This window comes from Tympanuchus pallidicinctus, unplaced genomic scaffold, assembly GCF_026119805.1.
Source record: "Tympanuchus pallidicinctus isolate F22 unplaced genomic scaffold, pur_lepc_1.0 scaffold13, whole genome shotgun sequence".
In the NCBI taxonomy this organism is placed as follows: Eukaryota; Metazoa; Chordata; class Aves; order Galliformes; family Phasianidae; genus Tympanuchus; species Tympanuchus pallidicinctus.
In genome coordinates, this window is record NW_026294648.1 from 4,932,301 (window position 1) to 4,951,608 (window position 19,308).

The 19,308-nt window shown below is 38.9% G+C and overlaps 1 protein-coding gene across 1 annotated transcript in view; it reads right to left on the minus strand.

Moving 5' to 3' along the window:
• Positions 1-4,840: 4,840 nt before the first annotated feature.
• SMARCA1 (SWI/SNF related, matrix associated, actin dependent regulator of chromatin, subfamily a, member 1) overlaps positions 4,841-19,308 on the minus strand; it is a 30,508-nt gene continuing 16,040 nt past the window's right edge. The window contains exons 19-24 of the mRNA XM_052673489.1: positions 17,655-17,777; positions 15,994-16,126; positions 14,411-14,529; positions 13,984-14,196; positions 9,852-9,962; positions 4,841-9,172 (exon numbers count right to left, since the gene is read on the minus strand). Coding sequence (XP_052529449.1) covers positions 9,101-9,172; positions 9,852-9,962; positions 13,984-14,196; positions 14,411-14,529; positions 15,994-16,126; positions 17,655-17,777 — 771 coding nt within the window. The 3' untranslated portion in view covers positions 4,841-9,100. The remainder of the gene's footprint in view (positions 9,173-9,851; positions 9,963-13,983; positions 14,197-14,410; positions 14,530-15,993; positions 16,127-17,654; positions 17,778-19,308) is intronic.

Sequence of the window (19,308 nt, forward strand, 5' to 3'; positions counted from 1 at the left end):
CTTCAACACAGTACCAAGAAAATTGTGCGTGAAAGATGTGTTTTTTTCAAGAGTGATGCAGCCAGCCCATGCACAGGATTCTAAAGGCAGATGACCTGAGAAAGCTGGAGGTAAACATTAAGTAAATCAGGCAGACCTCAGGATGGTTGAATGCCACCGAACATACTTTTCTAAAGAGTTCTGTATCTCAAAATACCCATGTGGAAGACAGAGCCATTTTCTTTACAAAGTACAACTCGACAACACTGTGCTCCTGTTTTCAAGTGAATTACTGTCCACAATCCTAATTTTCTGCCTCTGCACCTAAGACTACAGTAAACCTCAAACACTCCACAAAGTACATAAATGTTTATGTGACTCTGCAAACAGAAAACGAACGAGAGGGCAGCACGCAGCAAGGCATCTGATGCAGAATGATGGAGATTGGTACAAAATCTGAGAGTCAGCAACGTTTGCTTTAGGTAATGTCTGGCTCTGGGGAGCCCTTATTAGATGTGTCTTGTACACAAATCAACAGAGTAGAATAGGGATTGTTAAACAAAGTGACTGCAGCAATCGGTCAATACAGAAAGACCATTAGGGTTGGATGTAACTCTGCAGAAAGAAAATAAAAAAGTAAATTACCAATGTACAGAATACCATAAATCTTACAGCAAATAACTGATGCCTGTTTCTACTTCTGCCAGAGATTCAGTCTTTTTATAACACCATTGTACCTGCCTTTCCAATTCAAATCACCTTTATTGTTGAAACAAAACACTGAGCACCAAAGAACAAGCTTTGCCACTGTGTATGGTAGTTGGTGCTTTTATTAACAGAAAACCTGATGATGTATCTGCATCCTGCTTTTCAGTGTGTTTTGGCCGATTTCTCACTCATCCATCAAAACTTCTGCTTGTCAGGATCCTCATAAAGAAGTGCTTGAGCAAACATGATGGCACACAAGGGTCATTCTCTCTGCCTGTGATGGCTCTACCAGCACCTGCAACCCAGCACATCTACACAAAAGGCACAAAACCACACGTAAAAGCATTGCACCCAAGATGAGTTCCCACAGAACACTGGATAGGAATCAGGACTGGTGCTCAGTCAGCTCTTACTTTTCAGGTCCCTGAGTACACTTCTAAAATGGAGCACCTGTCAGTGCTGAAAAAAATAGGTTGTCTCTGATTCTGTTTCTGATTCACCACAAAATAACTTGCAGCTCCATAAACTTGGTCATGTTGTCACAGTACAAAAACAAAATCAAAAGCTTATTTATTCACTTTTACCTCGTAAGTCCTAAATCAATAATTGCACCTAATGACTAACAACAAATTCAAAACATTAATTTGCATTGAGTACCGTAACCTAATAAGAAGGCAACAACTGTATTTGTTGAAATTGATTTTCCTTTTGTTACCAGCACAAAATCTTCAGGTCTGTATAATAATAAGATACAGCATATGGAGGAGTTCATTACCACAGAATACCAAATAGGCAAAAATTAAGTTTCTTTTTCAGTATGGAAGGGAAATGTTGAATCTCCAGGGCTGATGTTTGAACAAAGGAAACTTCTTGTACCTCTTCCGCACGAGCATTCAAGCAGTGGGAATCATCAAAAGGTGAATTTCAAAGCCTACTAAAATCACTTCGTAATGTAAATAATTAAAATCATTTCTGAAGTACATACCCATAGAAGCTATGAAGTGATGCTGAAAGCCTGTTCTGAAAGGGGCAGGTGTTGTTTCCTTTGTTTTTCATTCCAGCAACAACTCTAGCAGCAAGTCACTGAAGCCCAGCCCTGCGGCACACTGAGCAATGCTGGGATGTTTATGCCGCTTTTTGGCAGAGGCCTCCGCTCCAGGCGAGAGCAGGTGGGCACAGGGAGCACCACATCCACCAGGAGCTGAAGCAGCAGAGCCCTTCAAGTTGAAAACCTGCGGGGCTGGAGCAGGAAGGGGCACCCGGCTCATCCCTCACGACACCATCCATGCGGGTACTTTTGGTAAGGACCGAGCAACTGGGAGGGGAGCGCAGGACTATGGCCTTGCTGAGGCAAATCTAAACTAAAGCCCCAAGCACCTCAGTACTGAGATAACACTCTCAGCAGCAAGTTGCAGCAGCTTTACTTCAAATTTCAGTTTTTTACCAATAAAACATAGATTTTATCGCTACTTGCCAGATAACTGCACACCAAGTTTCCCAGCACAGGTAACTGTTTTGAAGCCACAACCTTTTCCCTCTTCATTTCCAGTGTTAGCAGAGAGGCCCGCTGTGAGAGCAGCCCTCACAACAGCTCAGAAACCTGCCAAGATCCCAATCTGTTAATTTGGACAGGTTTCCAAGGAACCTCCTCATGAAAATATCCATGATGCCAGCCAGCCCAGCAGGATTTGAATTAAGGCTTGGATGCAAAATCTTCCTCTCAAATCAGAAGCACATTTTTATTGAGCACATCTCACACACTCATGCATCTCTGTTCATTACAGAGACTTGACCACCCTACAATCCAAACACCAAGCAGTATTTCAAGTGGCAGTAATAAGCTACAACTCCTGTCTCTCCTCCTAGCGGTTGGCAACCCTGCCCACGGCAGGGGGCTTGAAACTAAATCTTTGAGGTCCTTTTCAACCCAAGCCATTCTATGATTCAGTTTTTGCAGCCATGGAAGCATCAATCAGCAGCACAGCCTGGCATAAGCTGATCATCTCCAGGGCTGCTTGAACTCAAGCTGTGGCAAGGTCACAGACGCCAAGCAGGAGAGCTACAAACAGCTCTGAGAAGGGTGGAAGCACCCAGGGATGTTCCTACCAACCAACTGCAGAGCACAAGGAAATCAGACAGCCAACAACCTCCAGCGATGAGGAACAAGGTACTGAATGAAAATATGAATCCTCATTTAAAATCATGTGAGGGCACCAGGGATTTCCAACCACAACAAGAAGGAAGCAAGCACCACATCATCTTGTTTTATTTAGAGGGGATGACTGAAGCAGAGTTGATGGTATAAAGTACATGCAGTTTCCCACATGCAACCAAAGTAGGCTTTTAAGTCAAACACGGTTGGAAAGAGTTAACTGATCAGTGGTATCACTCAAATCAGATGCCAAATCAGTGGTCTAGTTTGCCCCTGCCGCAGAGTGATTAATACATTCACCAACACATAGAGGCAGGCCCCCCCCATCTGTTGAACAGTATTAAAAAACACTCAGCAACAAATGTGTTGTCAATGAATAAGGTGTATCAGCCTCTAATGAGCAGCTATTCTTTCCAGAAGAGCACCTTGTGAACAGTATCTATTCAGAAGTTCTGTATAAATAAAAGACAGGACTCTATATCAGTGAAGAGCCAAACAAACTCCTATTATCCCATGTTCTTACTGTGCCTACTACCACAGAATGAGTTCATTAAAAAAAGCATTAGTTGATGAACAGGGAGCTCAGGCAGAAAAAAAAAAGAAGCAATTAGCAAAGTTGGAGTTCTATCCATAAGTATATAAATACAGCTATTGACACAGCTAATAAATATTAAAAGTTTACGGTTTACCAATATAGTTAGTAGTCGTACCATCATGGTTGTATAACCAGTTCCTCAAGGTGCATTACAATTAAAAATTTATAACAGCCAATTCCTTTGAGAATCTTAAGCTATAATGCAGTTGCTACCTGAACACTGCTGTATTACGCTCATTTAGAAAACATGACTCACCACCAACATAATGGATGTTGTTGGATTTACTCTTGGAATTGTGTAGAAGCTCCATGAAATTCCAAAGCCACCAGTATGCAGCATTTGGCATTACTGGCACAAAATCTCAGCTTCTCATTAGTGGCAGGGCTTAGGATTGCTATGATTTAAAATACTCCATAATCAAGTGTTCTTTCCCCCAGCAGAGATCACAAAATAAGAGGCAAAGAAAGCACTCAAAAAACAATCCTGAAGAATCTGTGGCCTTAGGCAGCATCCAACTAATTAACAATGGATAAAATAAAAGAAGGTAACTTTTCACACTGTTTTCTTAAGGCATGAAACTGCCAGATAGAAGCAGCAAGTTCTGTTCCCTGAGAAAGATGGCCTTCCCAGACACTGAGGGCTGCAGTGAGAAAACCTCACACAACCCAACCACCACTGCTCTTCTGGCTGCTCCCACAGCTGCAGCTGCTCACCCCCTTTCCACCTGCCCCAACTCTCCTGCGCTGTTTTCCAGATAATCTGTGCACTGTAGCAGATCTCAAGTCCTGCAAGCAAAGCACCAAGTTCCTCCAGCTTCCCAGCTTAAATGGGGACATCCCCACTCCCCTCCCACCCCATTTGCTTTCCCTAGTCCCTAGTGGAAGTGCTCTCATAGCACCTATAAAAGCATAGGTCACACAACTGTTATAGTTGAGAGCGATGTGGAAACATTCTCTTCAAGAATGACTACAGAGATCTTTGTTTATAACAAACTGTTTTATTACAACAGTTTAGTATCTCTCCAGATGGGACAGATCTGCCCCAAGTTTTTCTAGTCCTCCATAAGGGGAAACTACCAACTATACCTGCAGGCAGGACAGCTGCTCCCTTTACAAGTCCTCTTATTTGAGCACAGAAGCTTCTTCAGAAGACTTAACAGGTCCAGCTTCCAAAACATTCTGTAAATGATAGGCATCAGTGCTCATAGACAGTATGAAAGTAGCAAGTAGCTACAGATCATCCTCAGCTGGGAATTAAACTGAGCTGAGGAATGAGATTGTGGAGTCACATCTACTGGTGATCAAAGGCTGCAGTGATACAATGCCTGGTTCTTACTACTCTACATCAAGAGGACATAAGCTCCAAGGTATTTTATTTCAGTAACCCACCAAAGGGATGAAAAAACTGAAAAACTGCAATATACTTTAATAAAGCATCAACATATTTTGAGACAACAACAGGTAAGGCTGTCACAAAGATACAGACACTAACACTTCAAGATTATAGGAAATTAGATTTTGAAAGCAGATGTGGAGCAGCCACACACACACCTTGCATTCAGCTGTAATAGCCTGAAAGCTCTGAGAGGTACGAGAGAAATGGAAATAAACCAAACTATTTTGAACAGCACCCCAAGTGCATGGGCCAGTCAGCACCAGAGTGCAGTTAATGGAAGACAATAGTTCATATCAATTTTTGTGTACAATGTAAATCTCATTTTTAAGAAGTTCAGAAGTTACCTTTCAACGCAATGCAGACTGAACACGTAGATGCTGAATGTAGAGGCTGGATAGCATGCAAATGCAATTAACACATTTCAAAATATGCAAACCGAGTTCAATTCTACTCTTTTGGAAAAACTAAAAGCAAACATTCTAACTGTGATTCAGCAAAGCTTTTACATATGTGCTTGAAGTACACGGACTAGATAAACTCACATAAAATTTAGCAATCAGTCTTCAGTTCTTAACAGGTATGAACTACAGAGATCAACTCTTTCCAACCCAACATCAGCAAGGGTGTCAGTGTCACATCTGTCATTTCATCCTTTCAAACTACTGCTGGCTGAAAAATTCCATGCTTTTCCAACCTGTAAGGCCCTTGGAGGTTTTGGCTGTTGTTAGTTGGGGCTCTTTTTTTTCCCTTCAGTAGCTTTGTTATAAATCTGTCATCACTGAACGTGCTTAAACCCAGCAGTGAGCCTGGGGAAGAGGCAGGCACAGTGAGAGCCTATGGCCAGTGCCAGGGTCTGTGACAGCACACAGCAAGAAGTGCAGGTGCTGTAGGAAATGCATAGGAAGTTTCTTCCATCAGGCATTCAGATGGATTTACCTTTATATACTGCATTCCTTTGCTTATGATATCAAGGAGTGAAAACTATTTTTCTTTCTAAACCATAACCAGTATTAGCAATAAATTCAAGGAGCAATGCAAATTTACAACAACAAAAAAATCTATTCTAGCACAGTGATGCTACTTGTTCAAATGGCACCTGAAGATGGTTTCACATTACTAGCAGGGAGAAAACCCTTCCTTCTAGATGTCATTATGAGAAATAGGAATTAAAAACAATGAAGATTCAGCCATGTAAGTTTATCACCACAAACATAACTCAAAAATAAAGGGTGGCTAATTTGAAACAATAAGAGCTGTTGTGCCCTCTCCAAAGAGGATACGTGCACTTTGAGAAGTGCTGGATGATTGTGCATTACTTTCTTCAGCCCCAACACAACCATCACCAAATTTTAGTTGTGTACTCAATAGGAGACAAGAAATTCCTTTCAAACTTTTCATATCATATTTCTCCAACAACTACCCAATTGTCTGAAGGCCCAGAGTTTTCAGGAGTTCTTTGTGTGACATTACATTCAGTGCTTACAAATTTCTCACAGGCAGTATTCCTCATCTAAGATAAAAGTAGTTAAAACTAAGTGATTCCTTTCTTTCAGCCCACCTAATTTTGAGCCACAGCAGCATATCACTTAGATTCTGCTAGGCACATACTGTGGTTATATCTACAACTAGAAGAACAGAAAAGGAAAAGAAAGATCCATTTTATTTTAATCCTGACCAGCACCTGTTAGCAATTTTCTTTAGTTATCACTGTGGGACATGATGAATAGGAAGACTCAATATGCTGAGGAACTAGAATATAGTATACAAGTGCTCTCAAGGATGTTGTTCAGCACCACATTTAGTTTAACCAGGAACCACAGACTGTACGAGATAACATATTTCCTGGGAGTATCTATCATGCTTCAGAGAAGCTGTCTGATCACAAGGGTAGTATCTGAAAGGACTGCATGATCTTGTGCTATGCAGCTACTGTATCACATCACTGAAGGAGCAGTATTAATTTGAGGTAACCAAAACCAAGAAATCTGCATAAAAGAACAAGTTGAGGTTTTAATATTTCAAAACTTCCCATATACTTTGCAAATAGTGCAGAGAAACTGGATACACAAGAACATAAACAAGAACGTAAGTGTAACAAAGCTAATCTCCAATAAATAGAAAAACAGATTTCATGTATTTTAAGACTTAAAGCATTAAAAATATTACCTGATTACACCAAATAGTAGCGAAGGAATAGGGTTCTACCCCTAGCTGACATAATTAAGTAAAAATTAATTTGGCTCTTCCAGTTTATTTCCCTTCCTCTTTATACACGCTGTTATAACTTCAGGCAGTAAAGTTACTGAGTGACACAGGAGCTGAAAAGCAAATGTAAATAAGGCATCTTCCTCTATTAATAGCAATGCTCCAGAGATTTGTGATTTATATGTAGGTAGCTGCATAACAATTTACAGACCATAATTACACTAGATGTCCTCCTGCCAAGGACAAAATAGGACACCGACTACTCTGATACCAGCAATACTATTTGGAAAGCCATCCTTCTCCACATGCACTCTAGCCCACTGTGGTTGCATACTCAGTTAAAAGTATGCTGACACCCATCGTTAGCCTGCTGCCTGAAAGCTGTGCCCCATCATTACTAGGCATGGCTCTCAACTCAGATCTCAACAATAAATACTCTGTTGAACTACAAATCTTACAAATAAAAGCCCAGGGCAAGCAATTAATGACTGGGTCCCTGGACAAAAGCTCCATTCTGAAATACGAAAGCCAAAAGAACAGCATCTTTCCAAGTGCCCAGCCAAGCCATCACACCCATTTTTGTACAAAACCTTCTACGCAGACCATCAGGAAAGACTGGTAATCGTTCATCAAATGTACAGACATTAATCCCAGAAAGCCTCAGACACATTCCAGCAGATTTTAATTAACACAAAAATGTGGACAGAACTCTGTCCTAGAACTCAGTAAGTTTTTATTAAAGCTTAAGTTTTACAAAATTCAGAAGAAAGTAGCCAACAAAAGCATGAAATACAAGGCAACATTATCATCTCAAACAACTCACGAAGGAAGCAAACTGCACTAGAAGAAACTTACACATCTTCAAGGAAGGTACCATGTAAAGCACACTGCATTAATCTACACTTGACATTATAAGGTCATGTGTTGCTGTGGCAAGGTCCATACTAAACACCAGATCAGAGACAGAAGATTAAAGTAAAACATTAGATGTCACAGTCACTGTTCTACTTATCTGAGAAAGGCAGAGACTCCAAGGTGAGCAGAAACTATGAACCTGCTTAATAAAGGCCATTCTCACAAAGTCAAGAAAAGGTACATCCAACACTTTCATCCCCTCATTAAAATGGAAATACTAAAAAGGAGCACTCCATAGCATATCCCCATTGCTTCTGACTGACGTGCTGAATCAAAGGTGAAAGGAGAAAGAATTAAGAGCTAATTACAGCAACAGATCATCTAGCACAAGGCATCATATCTGAGCAGCCTACCAACCAAGAGAGGAGTTATTTTGTTTGCTACTTAACGAAGCTATTAGTTGTGCACTTCCATTCATGAGGCATAGAAAAGGTTTGATCTGGAGGTCATTCCAGGAAACACTTCACCCTGTGCTTAAGCACACATGCAGCCTAATAGAAACCAGTGACTAGGAAAACAGAAAAACTTATCTGCAGCATTTCCTTCGGAGTACTTCTGAGAAAAACACCCATCTGATACTGACACCAAACAATGACATCAGCTTCATTAGATTTTGTTTTGTCATGCTCCTGATGCTGTCTATATACTCCAAAAAAAAATCTGATTGATGATGAAGGCACAATTGTACAAACCTTAACATTCACTTTAAATGAGGCTATGCAGAAAAGAGGGGAGGGAAAACGAAGATGAAGTATGTTTCTGTTCAAATAATTTTATTTTCCCACAGCCATATAAATTTAAAATATGAAACAACAATAATACAGCTATAGAATCTAGTTCTTCTTTCAAAGCAGCAGCATATAAAACATATAAAAGCTAAAACCTCAGCACAAGCTTAAAAAAAACAAGGACTGAGTGACTTTTGCTGAAGACATGATTTCACAAAATACAATACACAAAAATACTGGAATGCATAAAATATAAAGCTACACATTCTAGGTAAAGAATGACATTGTAAAATATACAAAATTGCAAAATTAAGCCAAGGGATTTGTGGGTGGGTACCATGAATACAGAGAAGTTGGCAATTAATACTTGTAGATGAAGAGAAGAAAGAGACAGCTTTATATTTTGAATTTGTTTTCCAAGTTCACGATTTAACTTTCTTAGCATCTTTCTTTCCAGAGTTTTCAGCAGCCAGGTCTGCTTTTCTCTTTTGTGACTAAAAGGGAGAAAATTATTTTAAGATTAATAAATTCATAGAAATGGTAACATAACATTGCTTTTTTGCAGTATGTTAACTAATCAAAAAGATTAGCAACATTGATGTACTGTAAGTTCCAATTCAAATTTTACAGGCCAAAACAGCAGGGTGAACAAAACAATCTTAGCCACAGACAGAATTCTGCCACCCCTTCTGCTTTCCTTAAGACCTGCACAAAACGGTCTCAATGGCACAGATACCATACAGCACAAATTAGATACAATCAGGACCACAATTTGTTTTATTTTAAAGGATTGTCATCTTTAAAGCAAGTAAACAGAACACTTCTAATTTCTTCCTCCAGGAACTACTACAAAGGGAGCAATGACAATCCTTAGACTCAATTAGAGCCAATATATCATGTATACACATAGGCAGGAACAAAAGCTTTGTTTTCTTACTAGCTCCTCAGTTACTTACACTAAAGCCTCTTCTGAGGAAAAAAAAAAATGGAAAGACCCAAGCTGGATGAATTGGGAATATCAACAACAAATCTAGGGGAGTTGTTAACACAGGTATTTGTTTAATCTCTCAACTAATGGTATATACTTGAAGCCATCAGATGCTATTATCTTCGTTTTCTAACAAGATACAATGGAATTCAGCCCCACTAGAAGTAAGGTGCTGCTCAACATACCGATGTGACTTTCGCTCCTCTTTTCTTCTTTTCAGCTCTTTCTTTTTCCTCAATTTCCATGTTTTCTTTCTCTATTAAAGATATGAGAGTATTGCAGCGTCTCTGAAACTCCTGAGGAAACAGAAAACAAGTTCTAAATAAAACTAATTAACAAAAATAGCTGAAATTCTTGACTTCCAAAGTACTCCATTTTTACAGAGTTGTCTTTTTCTTCTGAACCAACTACAGACTGACCCAGTCTTTTGTCTTGTTTATGTGAAGCAAATAATACACTGCCTGCCAGCACACTTCGCCAGATTTTAGAAAGAGAGGTCTTAAGGTACATCTTTAACACAGAGAGAAAAGAAATCCAAACCATCTGCAGCATTACTTTGCTGTGACACACAGAATCTCTTTGCAAAGAGAGAACACAGTGCAGAGCTCCAAACTAGCAAAGACCTGTGCAGCTTTAAGCTTAGAACTCAGTGCTGAATTTTGGTCAAAAAGCACCCAGAAAGTAGGAGGCCTTCAATACTTGTAAGTAGCAAGTCTCCCGTGGCATCTGAAAGCAATCTAGATTAAGTCATATGATTTTTCTTTTTTTTTTTTTTTTTTAAACTATAAATAACATTCTTCAGTACAACTGCCACCAAGCTGGCTTGGTAAAGAAAAATCCATTTGATTCTTCTTTGTATCCCATCTGAGAATGAAAAGTCTCCTATGAAATACAGAATAAGTACATACTACTGATATTATGTTTTACGCGTGTTGGGAACAGCAATTCCACTGCTTTTCTTTTCTGCTCAAAGAATAAATAAATAAATAAATATTTTCTATCACACTCATGTGGAAGAAACCCCACAGCAAAAGAAAAACCAAAAATCTTCACAATTCGACCACTACAAACCTTCAAATTCCACACAAACACTGGCATTCAAATTAACAGTCAGCAAGTATGAGAAAGCTTGGGTGCGAGCAAGGCCAGTGGTGTGTTTGTCTTCCCAAATACACCACTCTCTTTAGACCCCTAGGGATGACTAAAAGCAGAGAAGAGTAGAAAGATGATCATCCACGTGGCAGAGGCACTTCACATTGTTGGAATCTGTGTACATTGCACTCAGGGACTTCAGAACTGTAGGTAAAGACCAGTGACGACCTGTTCCACACAAAAACCATTACTTCAACCTGTATGAATGTAAGAAATTGGCTTGTGCTAAATTCAAGACAAACCATTATCAGAAAGGTGTTGAGAAATAACCATGCATCATTTGCCTCAAGAGACAAATACTCTAATTTCTCAGGTAAAAAATGTCTGCATAGACACATTCAGGTTCACACTTGGGGATTCCCAGATGGACTGCCACTCCAGAGCATGCTGTGGACAAAGGACTCAAAAACAGCTTTCTCAGGAGAATCACAGAAGCATTTGACATCAATAAGTAGCATGCACATGGACTTCTGCTACACCTACTATCACAGCATGATGAAGTCTGCCTTCCACTACAAGAAGTACTGTATGGGCTGATCCACCTCATTTTAGTGCTATGAAAGTACACTCCGTCTGAAACGCCTTGCACCTTTGCAGATGCAATTTCATTCAGTATGGCCTGATACTTTCCTCTTTAGGATTGAAAGAGATAAGATGTACTCTGCTCCCTGCTTTCATGGCTATAACAGCTAGTATTGCAGGAAATAAGACGGGTGCAATGAACCATCACCTCCTTCTGCATGACTGAACGCAAAGATGTTGGCATGAGTGTGAAAGTAGAAGTTCAAGGCTCTGTCAACAGGTCTGAATATTCCTGTACGTACAGTGGGTCATTTTTCTTACACTGGGCAGGGTCTGCAGAAAAGCCAGAGGGCATGCACAAATTATGCCCAGAAAACAGAGATGATTCATTATTGTCACAATATTCTGCATTCTTCCTACATAAGACAGAAACAAATCAAACATGCATGCCTCCACGCCATGTTAAGAACTTTATCACTTTAAAGAGCACCTAAGCTCTCCCTCTGCAAACTTACATTTTAGATTAAAAATAAAAAAACTGTTAGTGGAATGAGTCAATGAAACAATTTATTTTTGCTTTCCTGTGAGAAAATTTACAGAAGAAAAATAAGATGGAAGATAAATCAGCTATTTATGTGGAATTCAAGAGACATCTAGTGGATAGTAGAATGCAAAGTCTTCCTGGAAAGCCCAATCACAAGTTATCAGAATTACACTCCCTGCTTAACTTGTTTCATGAGTTTGAATGTAATACAAGGTAACTTTGAGGTTACTTGTGAATTTCAGTGTTCTAAGGAGGGGTTTTATCCACTTCCACTAAACTTACTACACATATCCCTCTGTAATGATTTCTATTTATTCTTAGTATGTAATTCTTGGAACCAAGTTACCCTCCAGCACTTCTCTTCACAGAAAGTATCAAGCCTGCACAAAACAGATCCACAGAAGTGAATGCTTCCACAAATATCACCATATCTGTATGCATAAAATACACGATTATTGGCAGTTTAATCTTAACTATCCTAACAATTTAAAACCATTAAGAAAAATAAATACATATATGAAGTGAAAGATTATTTTCTCTGTATTTTCACACCACTCCTTCAGCTAACAGTAGAAAAACAAATCAGTATTACTGTATATAGTTTTATGAGAAAATAATACAGAATTCACTGTATGCCCCTCCCTTGGTTTCAGCAATAGTAAAACATTTCTGCACTTTAGAAAATGACTCCTTTCTCCTTCAAAAATAAAAATTTGAGTGAATGTATGATTAGGAAGATTTAAACGTAAGATTTAACACTACCTCTGACTTAAATATGCCAACCAAAATTAAATGTTGAGCCATATTTTTAATTTCTAGTACCAGTTTCTATGACTGACTTGCATGGATCTCTCCATAGACAACTTAAAATTAACTGGACTTAATACTGGAGGCTTCTTTATGGTTACAATTTTACCATCAGTAATTCTTCAAACTGACATTTCAGCAAGAAAAGCTTGCTATCCTTTTTAATTAAGGGTAACCACTGGACTATCACGAAACACTTCAATTGCTGAAATGTCAGGCAAAAATTGGACTGTGAAGCTGTAACAGTGGCAAAGTACACATTCAAAAACACACCTGAAATATTTCAACTTGTTCTATTATTCTTAGTACTGTACCCACAATTCTGAAAAAACATTTCATTGACATCCTGAAGGAGACTGCATTAAGTAATGCACAAGTTGTTCTGCTGCACTGAACTTTGCATACAAAACAGTATGTGAGTTACATGACCACAATGTAACACTGAATTAGAAACTGGTTCACAGGGCAAGAGGGAATATCTGGGACAGCTGCATCTAGAAGAGGGTACTTCCCCGAGGTGTCTCAGCCATGCCATCATGCCTAGCTCTCACACCTTAGAAGATCACTTGATGTTATTATAAGAAAACTGGAAGGACATGTTTCCCATGTTTATATGATCACACACAAGATACAAATGCATTTGTTCTTTACATAGTGCAGACCTGCACACTGTACTCATGAATAGGCTCTCAACCAAAATTCAGAGTATTCATGTATTTATCTACTGAACTTGGATTCGTTTTCCAAGAATGAACAAAAATCTCCAGAAAATGTTAACTAAAAAGCACTTACATATGAAATCCCTATTAAAAACTAAAGATAATTTTAAACTAATGATTAGCTCACATTTAGCTCTGAAAACTTCCCTGGGCATTTAAAAATCAAAGAGCAAAGTTAGAAAAGCTGAAATTCCCTCTAAATATCCAATTCAGATGTTTTCAGATTTTAACGTTGTCCAATAATTCTGAAGAGCAGACACATTTTAAGAGATAACATTGAAACTTCCAGCTTGCAACAGCAGTACCTCTGCTACTTGTAAGGCTAGCTTTCTTCTGCATTAGTCCCTTTGGTAGCACGTGACTCAGAAGATTTTCTGTGCACTGTGTTGTTTGCTGTACTACAGGAATAGGTTGTTTTTAGAAAACAAGTGACAGTGAAAGCCAACACTACTTTCTCAGCATGTTTTTCTTAATTTCCAGTATTCTGGCATGAATCCAAAGTATGTGATCCAAGGAAAGCTGCACTTAGTAATGACTTAATCTAATGACTTAGATCATGTAGCCAATACCTACCATTGCTGTTCTGGATTTGATGAACCAGTCAAATCTGAACTGAGGAGCGTTGCGCACACACTGCCTTAATTCCTCATACACATTTTCTTTGTCAAAGCCCATCTTGTGCAGCATGCAGATCAAAAATCTGTCTTCCTCCTCTGTGTAATTTTTCCCTTTGTTTGTTCCATACTGAATACGCAACTGATGAAAAGGTGCTTTATACCTCGCGATCTGAAGAGAAACAACCACTGTTAAACACACAGCATGTCACCATGGATTTATTACACATTAATGCTGATCACACACACATGGTTACTAAGTAAAAAGCTAGAACTCCCAACCCCAGCTGCCCCCTTTCTGAAAGGATTCAGAAGATTCTATCCCTGTAACCACAGGCACAGTAAGAAGCAATCACCCTAAATTAAAAAAATCTTGCAGTAATTACTTTGGCATCAAGGGCTTTCTTGATACTGATCCTCCGTTGAATTCTTGCCTCTCCTCGTTCAATTTGAGCCATAATTCTCTCAATGTCCTGCAGTTCATTGCAACGTTCCCAGAAAACAGCTGAAAAACACAAACCAAAACAATTAGCAAAATAAAGTCTTCCCCTTTATTCTTACGCCTTTCCTCCATTAAAGCACTGCAGCAGAAGATGTAGTGCAGTTTGTAGATGTGTGAAGTTTTAAGGAATTGGTAATACTCTCCCTTTCACTGTGCTAGCCAAAGACAGCTCACACAAACCTTCATTCACCATCTTTACAGGCAACTACACAGGTTGCTCCAGAAGTAATGCCTCCTATTTATTTCCTTGGAAGCTACAATGGATGCAAAGAGCACAGTAACACCATCAATAGAACAAATTCTCAGCTACAAAACACTACTTTTCAACAGTCACCATCATCAGCTCCGCATTTTCAATGGCAAACAAGAGCCTGCATGCCACACCTGTGAACATCTGCACCAGCAGAGATGAGCCCTGTTCACTGTTGCCACTACTGAAACTTACCCCTCCCACCTCTCACTGTGCTCACATCCACTGCTTGGCTACCACAAATGTTCAGCAAGTGTCAATGAATGTCAGTGGGTACCATTTCTTCCATACGGAGGAATTCAGTTCCACCCCTTTGCTTCATACACCCTTCTATGTCAGACTGCCCCTCTGCTGCTGTCTGTCACACAGCAACAAACTGTAACAGGACACTGGTGGGAAGGTTCAACTTCTACTGCCATCCCACCAACATCCACCTCGGATCTTGAGGCCAAGATCATAAAATAGGTGGAATTACTTGGAGAGCAGCCTTCATATAAGCAATGATTACTAACAACTGCAAGATGATCTATATCCAAAATAATTAACTGAATTACATAAAACTGAAAAACCTTTAAGTGGGCTTCTTATAACAATGGTGAAACTGGTTAATAACATGAGTAGACATAATTTAATGTCAGCTCTCACTTGCTGGGACTACCCGATACTTCAGTTATACAAAGAACTTTAATTTGTGGCTTCCTCCCATCACATCTTTTTATTAACTCAATAATTCAGCACTTTATAGGGAACTCTTGATTAACTGTTTGTGGTTGTTTTGTTTTTTTTTTTTTGTTTTGTTTTTTTTAAAGCAACAGGGAGAACACTGCAAAGTTCAATTTAATGAAGGATTTCAGCAAAATTAATATAAGAATGAAGCAAAGAATTCTGACCAAATTAAAAGATACTGCATAAATACCTAGCTAGAATAACAAATATATCTATAAAGAGTTACGTAGCTTCTAAAATACAACCTTATGAATCTGCAAGACCATAGCATCAAGGTCAACTATGCCACCTTTTAGATTTCAACTGAGGGATGGATAAGGACAGCTGCAGATGTTGTATGCTGCAGACAACATAACTAAGTCATTTAGGAAGAATTACAACAGTTCAAAGAGTTCTTCCAATACACAACCAAATCCTAATCTTACAGAAGAATATGCAGCAAAAATTACGGATATCAGAACTAAGAAATTTATCTCAACAGATCCACATACCTGAGTACTCAATGACCTCCTCAGGCGATTTCCCCTCCACCTCACGGGCAATATTATCTATATCGTCACGACCGTATTTCTCATTAGCTTTAATGAACTGATTAAAATCCCTCTTATTCCAGTTTGTAAAACCCTGTAAGCAGCAAGAGATCAAGAAGCCATTACTAAGGAGAAAGGCAACAAGTTTTGTCTTATGTATGTGCCATTAGTTCCAACTGACAATGCCTCTGCAGTGCCACACAGTCACAGTGGCTAACAGTTCTGCAGGATTTCCTTAACTTCTATTACCCAGGGCTATTAGAGAGTCATTAGAAGTCTAATGAGTTTGAGAGTTGGTTTTTCATTTTTATTTTTTTGTTTGTTTGTTTGCTTTGCATGACTCCACATGCATTAATAAGAGCTTCTTAGTTTTTTTCCTGTTAAAAATCTTCTCTACAGTACTTCTGCAAAGAAAAATCTCACTGACAGGTCAGTGTAGCTTCACCTAAATCACCCTTCACCAAAAAAGCAACAAAAAGTTTTAGGAGTGGAGAAAGCTCCATTGCAAGTGTCATTCCAAGTTCCTCAAGCAATGCACACAGCTAAAGCAGTTGCTGCTATTTACAACATCCACAAATTCTGAACCAAACAGTTGGATGAAAATTTAACTATGTCAGGAAAAAAATCTCGTCTGAAAAGACGCAGTCAAATTCTATAGCACTGTCAAATAGAAAACATGTTGTGTACTGAAGTGAATTCAGAACTGAACAACAGTTAAGTGAAATGCAATGCACAAAATCATCATTCAAGAAAGACATTTTCAAGACAGGGAGAGAAGAAAACAACAACGTCAAATACAAGCCATGTGCCTTAACAGCAACTTGTAAGAGTATTTCTGTGATGAAAAAAATGCACTTCCAGGAACTCTGTCAGTTCTACAGCTGACTCTACTACTAGACAGCTTCGTTACAAGTTTAATATACACAACAGAAAGATTTTTAATCAATCATGAACAGCAGTACTGACACATACAACAACTTAAATATTCCCTCTACTATAAACAGGTGAGATTAACAGATTAACAAATTGTTACCTTGCAAATTTCAAGGTACACTAAGCTCAATTGTTTCAGAGAAAACTTATTACTTTGAGATATACCTTTCTCCTTACAAATTTGTTTTTAATAAGCCTTATTCAGCAATGTACAGTCCAGACTGTCAAGAAACTAGCCAGTGACAGAGACAGCCATGGCAGAAAAAGCACATACCAAACTAAACTGGGGCAGAATTCATGACATTGCTTTATACAGCTGTGTGAAAAGCTCATGTTGATAGCAACTTGTCCTCTCCAAAACCTTTTTAGACAAAAATCAACAGTCAGCTGCAGGTAGAAGGAAGCCATTGCCTGGTTTCTCCAGGGACTGCTTGGCAGGACACTGACCACACAATGTTTGCCTCAGAAATACTGCAGACATTCAGGGAACAAGAGCTGACTAGGAAAGCTAAGACTCAAGGAAAGGTCACTCAAAAGAAAAGCAAGTCAGAATTGTTGTATCTCTGTAACTTCAGTGCAGCTTTCCTTTGCATGTGGCATCATTATTACTTTGTATTTATGTTCCATGCCAGTAAAAATAATTATATTCATACACACACAATGTAATACTTGACCTGTCCTTATTTTACCTGCGTTAGTAGTTTCTCTTTCTCTTCAGTTTCTTCAGGATTCAGAGGCATAGACTCATCTATCTTCTTTTGTTCTTCTTTTTGCACCTGAGCTGCATTGGGGAGGTCAGGATTCCTGGGAACCTAAGATCCGAGGCATCAACAAGCAACAATGAAACGTTACTAAAGACACGTTGTGATGAATCCTGCTTTACCATCTAGAAGTGCACGTTAAATCTCACAGACTGAGGTGTTAATCTGCACCCATTAAATATCTGTTATCACAGAGCAAATCCAAACAGCATCCCACACCTTGGCTACCCTGAAGGAACAAACCCATAATAAAAATATTTTTAAATACCAGATTACTAAAATACTTTTGCAGCTATTTAACTACCACAAAATTGAATATCCTCCTGTAAGACAAGGCAATGTCTTTATCTCTGCTTGTTCCTTCTTGTCTCAGGTAAGAAATGGAAAGTTGCTTCACCTGTAAGTAATAAAAGGATCCTACTCTACTTTTCTTCAAGAAGCTTCAGTTTATCGAGGTATCTTCAATCTGTTGTCCTCTCCTGTCTAAAACGTACTTTAGGAACTTTTCTGTGTACATACTTTAACAGGTAGGTGAACTGCTACTGCAAATAAAAGCTTTGCATCAACAAAATTGTACTATTTGTATATAATTGTATGCTTCCTATGTCTAGCCATCTAACAGCCTTAATCCATTTTCCTGTATTCACGTTTCATTTCTAGAAGTCTTACACTTCTTTCACCTGGCATTCCTTCAGTTTTCAGAAGTGAGCAGTGACCAGAACATCCTTCCTCCTTTCCAGGCCTTGAGTTTCAGTCTTCCCAATTCCAATTTCAACTCTCAACCTCATTGAAGCATTCATTGAAGAACTCCTCTCAGCTAATTTTACTTCCTTTAATTCTCATCTATCTTGCCTTACAGAAAAATCTTTTTGCTTCCTACTAGGCTTTAAGACACTTTCTACCTTTCCTTAAAAACAAACAAACAACAACAACAGCAAAACATGTTGCCAATATTTGTTCTACTCTTTTGCAACGGCAGTTTCCAATCTTGCCTTGTATTTATTAGTTTATGTTCTCCACCACATTTTACAAATGCTTTCCTCTTATCACAATCCCTCATGAGACACGGTTGTTTTGCAGTAAGGTACATGTCTGGAAGTAGGGGGATCTAATCCAGTTCATCAACCAGCAGCGGCACAAGCAATGAAAATCAACATCAGAACACAACGCTCCTGTTTGCCTGGTAATGTCAGCCAGGAGAGGGGGAAATTGTGCTAACACACAGTAGGGAAAAAAATGTAAGTCTCTTTTCTTTTGTAACGGTAATGCATCCAGACTTGACATCTTTAAACATTTTATATCCCAACAAAATGCGAGGAAAATTGATGTCACTTCGTTTACCATCCTATCAACACAAAGCTGATTTCAATATTACCTGAAGTTATTTTCTGCATAAGACACGCAACTATGAAAACCCACAGCCTGTACTCAGGAAGGTGATCTTGTATTTGTCAAAAACTATTTTCTCACTTTAAAGCACATTTTTTTTGTGAGGAAAAGTATATTAAGCATCAGAACTGCCTTCAGTTTTTCCACTCAGTCTTATTGCTAGGAACCCACCACAAAGCACAAGGATACCCAC